The following is a 6,265-nucleotide window of genomic DNA, read 5'->3' as shown; positions in this document are numbered from 1 at the left end:
GTATTCATACCGATAAGCCCTTTTCATCAAGGTCCAGCCCATAGTTGCAGCCCAACACATATTCAGCCTTTTATTTATGCTAGTTAAATTCAGTTTGGTCAAAGTACACAAAATGATTGATAAACCAGCTGGTCACACTCGGACAACTAAGTGATCCTAAATATTTAGGACCACCAGAACAATCCACACCACGCTGGTGGGGAGTGCAATAGAGCTTCTAACCCTTTTCTGGAGGTGGATCCTAAATATCATGAGACCAAAAAAATCTCATGAAAATATTTATAGTTAGTCCCGACCTTGGCGGCATAACAAAATAAACCATCCGCCCTAAGCCTGGAGAGATAACCAACCTTATGTGGTTTCGATTTATAGCCATCCTTCTCAAATGAATCATGATTGGCTCATATGTTTTTGTCTGAAGAATACATGGATCCTAGTGTGTGCTCTATCAAATGTCAGTCTCTAATTTGCCTGACTTATAGGTAGCTTATAAACACCGTAATATATATATATATATATAAATTCAACTTCATTGGAATTATAACCCACACACAATGCATGAGTTTTCTACTGCTAGGAGCATATTATCTTCGTCAACTAGTCATTGATTTTATTGAGAAAAAGTTTGCCTAAGCCCCATAACTGTTCATGGCATCCAACAACATATATATACAAACAAAAGCATGTTACTTCATGCATGCCAAATCTATATATCTTCCAATGCACGGCTATATATCGTGGGTGGCTCTCAGCCTGTTATTAATCACCTTACATGTCGAAATGCTGTGGTGGTTGTTTCTGAATTTGGCATGTTTTTGCATGTCTTATTATCACATATGGTCCCATAAATTGCGCACATATACGTACGCATATGTTTCTTCCAGCGTTGGGTGTTCATTCTTTGTCGACCTTTCCATTATTGGTTTTGGTAAAACCTATGACTATTTCCATATCTCCATTATTTATTAGGTTTTACGACAATTATTACCTAGCTAGGTTTCTCCGAAGTTTTTTTTTTTTATGACATGAGAATCTGCTGTTATTATCTTTCGAGTTTATATAGAGTAAAGTCACGAGTCTATGCAATAATCTACAAACCATGTGTGTCAGGTAAGCAAACAAATGTTTTTAACGGGATGATGTAATTTTTTTTCTAACTTAATCACCGAATGTTCACACGCTCCATTTTGGGAACTCAAAGTTGAAAATTATTCCAATATACACATACGAGCAAATTTCTCCCTATTCGAACATATTCCTTATTATTGATTTTTTAATGTTATATAAGCAGTTTGACTGTCCGAATAGTAAAAAATCTGTCCGAGTGTTCATATTACAAATACGATGCTCTTGTTTATTTTCTATACATCAAGAGATGAAAGAGGATCTCCAAACAAATTAAAGAAGTGTATATAAAGCCAAGTTCATGGCATATGAAACTATGAAAGAACACATATAATGTGCACGCCATAAAAGGGAAAATCAATGGACAGTGACGCTACATGTTATTGCATCGCTGTGTTTTGTGTTAGAACTCATTGTGCGTCCAAAGGCTGCGATTCAAAGTTCATGGTTACTCCAAGCGCCCTTTCTTTTCCGCTATTGGTTTGCTGTAGGGACCACCAGATTCACCAATATTTGCATTACGTGTGTGACTCCGCGAGGCCTGCACGTCCATTTTAACTAACCTGCGTCGTCGTTAACTAATAGTGGCCCTTCCTTCGTTCCATGGTTACCGTTACAGGAGAGGACGAATAGCTCGGTGTGTAACCATTTAACCGGGGTAGATTCTCCGAGACGCGCCACACCTTGACAGAATTGTCCAAACTCCCACTGTACACTGTCCACCGTTGATCTTGCTTGTCAGATTCCTCATCTTCCTCAACGGCCAAACACTTGACGGGCCCAGCGTGACCTGTCAAAACTGCCAAACAAGTGTGGACCCCACCGTCGTCCTTGCTCCACACGCATATGTTCTTATCGGCGGACCCACTGAAGACTAAGTTACCGGCCGCGGCTAGGCATAGCACTGCCATCTTGTGGCCCCGAAGAACCCCGCCATGTGAAAGGTGCTTTTCACGTTCCCAGAAATTCACCAAACCGTCTGAGGAACCGCAGTAGATCACCGCCGATTCTTGATTTACGGCGATCGAGGTTACCGCGTTCTCTTGCTTTAACAACACCTGCATCAAGAAATGTTTCGTTCCTCTCCCTTGAAGTTCTCTCCTCCACACCTTCACCGTCCCGTCTGCAGATCCGGTGAACACCAGCGAATCAAAACCGCACGCGACGGAGTTTATGGCGTCGTCGTGTGCGTCAATCGATTCGAGGCATTTCGAATCGGAGAGTCTCCACACTTTCAAGGTCTTGTCCCATGAACCAGAGTACAATAGTCCTCGTTCTTCGTTCAAGCTGAGGCACGAAACGGCGTCGAAATGTTTGATTCGGAGAACGTTCCTATGCCGACGAACTTCCACGTAGTTCTTCGGATTGACTGAGCTTTTGACATAGTCTTTAAAGGTAGGTAAACTACCAACACGTCTATGAACACGCGGATCTCTGGAGGAAACCTTCCAGACTCGGATCTTACCGTCTTGATGACCGGTAAAAATCCGGTCGGCCGAGATAACAATGGCCTTAACTAAGCCACTAGCAGCCTTAAACCCCGTAAATTCCTTCAGATTCTTCCAAACGCGTATGTTTTTACTGTCAGATCCCGTGTATAACAAATCTCCAGCCGCAGCTAATGAGTATACATGTCCTTCTTCACGCACAATGGATCCGATTAAACCATTTGGAGCTAGAGAATCGTTGATATACGAAGATGAAGTGAGCCATGGAGATTTCATGTACGGGGAGGGCTGATTCCACGGCGACATGAGATAGTTGGGGGAAGCGTCGCCACTGGTTGGAGTGCCGGGAGCGTATCGCGGACTTGAAGCAGAGGCGGTGCTCTTGCGGTGGTGATTATTATAGTCTTCTTCTTCATCGTGGTTGGAGAGGAGAGATGGATCGGAGGAGCGTAACAGGTCCCCGAATTTTCGACGGTTGTGCTCCATAACGATTGTGCCTCCTCCTTGGCTGATTCCCATTAGTATTCAACAAAGCAGCACAGCAAACAAAAGCAGAAATTATGAAGAAGAGTTTTTATGGCGGTTTTTGTTGAGAGAGAAGTAATTGATTTTGTAGTTGTAGAGAGAAGGGAAAGATGAGGGCGGAATTGATATGAGGAGTTTGTATATATAGATGGGGAGTTGAACAGTAGGTGATGCGGGGGGACACGTGGAAGAGGAAGAGACGTGATCATCATTCATAATTTGTTTCATCATTAATGTGTTCAAATTTATTGACATGTGGGCTTTTTAAGCTTCACACGCTAGAGCGGGAATTTCTTTTTGTGTACGTATTTCACTATTTCTAGAGGAAAGACTAGGGGTAGTAAAATTATATTCGGTCTGAATAATTGAATTTGTTCAACTCATATTAAATTAAGTTTAGATATAAGTTATACATTTAAAATTCGGATTCAAAATCCAAACACAAAATTTTTGTGTTTAATTTAAAACAAGATCTGAGTCCAAACACATAAATTTCATCCAATTTACTTGTCTGAACCTTAAACCGGATTATGTTATTGTCTGATTTATTTGTCCATATTTAAATCAATTTGATCAATTAAGTACGTATGAAATCCAATCCAGATTAGAATCCAAACATTTAAATATTTATTATGCAGATGGAAAAGGTGGTGTATTGACCGCTTTAATTGCGCGCTTCGCCACAAAAGTCTTTTTCCATGACTGAAAAAAGTTTGAAATACTAAAACGACGTCGCTTCACGTCTGCTATATATGACTTTCTACTTCCCTTGATATTGGGTACCTATTTGTGTTCACTTACACTATTAGTCAATTAGTATAAATTAAGAAGAGATTAATTTTACATGGCCTCACATATCGCAATCTTAATTTCTTTGTTTTGGATAGAGGGTTTCGATCATCATTGACAATAATACGTCTTGTAGCGGTGAGTACAGGTTAAGCCATCCTCTTCAGACGAAATTTTTCCTTGAATAGATTGGATTGAGTTACTTTTCCTAGCTATAATGATCATGTGGACCAACGTATCAAAGCATTTTGCTTCAAAATTAATCACTAGTGACTTCAAAATTAAAAAAGAATCAATCTTTAATCTAAATCAAAAGTGTTACAGATCCTAGCAACTGGGATCTCGATTATCCCAGTAGTTGAGATGTATGCACATGATTTAATGGGCATGTAGAGCCCATCACATACATATTATATCCTGTGCATATACCTCAAAAACTGAGATATCTTTATCATTTTCGAATCTAAACTGAAGCGCCCACGTAAGTCTCATCTCCAGTAACTTCCATTCCCAACAAATTAATCAATCATTACAGCTATCCAATTTTAAGGTTACCTTCACAATTTTTTTTTAAAAAATAATAAGCAAAAAAAGCTACACAACCTAATTGAGGACAAGAACTCGGCAGCTGACAATGTATGCGATGATATGTCGTACCATAAGTCGCAAGCTGTTGAACCAAATGTAGGTATATGTTGTGCTATACAAAGTCTTTTTGAACAAAAAAGGCTGCTCTAATTAGGAAGGAGTTCTTCTTTCACATATTCAGGGCTTTTACGCGCCAATATGTCAACGGTTCTTAAATGACTGCCACCTATAAAACATCGATGGATTGGTAAGAGATGTTGACTTTTTTATTATCCTCATAAAGCTCAAGTTAACTGCCACGTAACGGTTTCAATTTTTGGGGTTTTGCTTTCTCCTCACGTTATGTAATACTCCGTCCATCAATACTACGAACATTTTATCTATTTTGGATCAGATCATATTAATCCGCACGACTTTATCTTCATAAGCTCAATACCAACTCCTATTAGTTTGAGTTCAAAAAAAACGTTTGTTATTAGTTTGGATAAAAGTTTGCCTATTATACAATGGACTTTATATCTTCTCTTGTTTGATGTGTGATAAGAGACTTAATTCCTTCATTACTCGATTACTCACCCAGTACCACCAAAATTACGATGCATAAACTTCTGATCTCACTCACTCGAGCGGGATCCTACACGTAATTTCTCAAAACGCCAAACTAGCTTTTGCTTTGCATGGATGATGATTGATGAATGATATAAGCCAACTGTCAGCTTGGCTAGGTTTGGTTTGTCCAGGGGAGAAGAATCTGTTGTGTAGGACAGCTTACCTGATCAAGTATGTAACTGCGTAATGGGATTTTGACACGTGGATTTTCATCAGTCAATGCCCAATAAGCTAACTGACATAAGCAAAACATCCTCCACCTATCACCACTACTTAATATTTTTCTTACCATTCTTTAAGTACTTAAAGAATGGTAAGAAAAATAGTCAGTGAATCCACAATATTAGGGCATGTGTTAGCATTGTTTCGAGTTTATTAAGTTCGTTTGATTCCCATCAAACATGATATAATTAATTTGGTCTCACAATTTGGAACCAAATACATTAACAACGTTCTTATCATGTTTTGTTATAATCATAACAAGACACACATATAAGCAAGACAGAGTCGTATGATTGGTGAATCTTTCTAGGATCAAACCATATGTATTTGAGAGGTCCTAAGTTCTATTCCTATTAAGAGCAATACTTTTATGGTCACACGCTTGGACTTTGACCCTACTTACAATGTCGTTGACCTGAAAGTTCGAGTTTAAGCATATATCAGATGTTCATAGGAAAAACTTTTTATGATGTCGTTCATGGTCATCAAAAATAAAATGGAGTCACACATATATAGGACACTTAATATGTAGATGATTTTTAAGCTTGCCTTTCAAATATCCGATATGTGCGTAAACTCGGGCTCAGTGCGTGGCCACAATGGTATTGCTTCTAATGAGAATTGAACTCGGGATCTTACAAATCCGTATGATTTTGCTTTAGAGCTAATTGGTTGAATATGTTGATGATATATATATACACACACACGCACATAGGCAAGTAAAGGTGGCATTTCCTTTTTAATTAGACTTTTAGACTTAATTAATTATCTTGGATCATCCTTGTCGGATCATAATCAGTCAGATCGATCTTCAAGTAAAGTTATCCTTTAGGGTTTGCAGGACATTACATAAGCAAGATTAATATCTGGGAGCACAATTTTGACAAAACACTAATTTCCAAACAAAAAACTATAGAAAATGGGACTTTTTTTTATGAAAAATAAATATATTTCAATTC

General features: G+C 38.6%; 1 protein-coding gene across 1 annotated transcript; it reads right to left on the bottom strand.

Annotated features, from left to right (window-relative positions):
• Positions 1-1,242: 1,242 nt before the first annotated feature.
• LOC120003122 (protein JINGUBANG) lies at positions 1,243-3,220 on the bottom strand. Its single transcript, XM_038852039.1, has one exon. The coding sequence runs from the start codon at positions 3,090-3,092 to the stop codon at positions 1,704-1,706; it is 1,389 nt and encodes a 462-aa protein (XP_038707967.1). The 5' UTR covers positions 3,093-3,220; the 3' UTR covers positions 1,243-1,703.
• Positions 3,221-6,265: the final 3,045 nt, after the last annotated feature.

This window comes from Tripterygium wilfordii, chromosome 7 (assembly GCF_013401445.1).
Source record: "Tripterygium wilfordii isolate XIE 37 chromosome 7, ASM1340144v1, whole genome shotgun sequence".
NCBI lineage: Eukaryota > Viridiplantae > Streptophyta > Magnoliopsida > Celastrales > Celastraceae > Tripterygium > Tripterygium wilfordii.
This window is presented reverse-complemented; position numbering and strand designations above follow the sequence as displayed.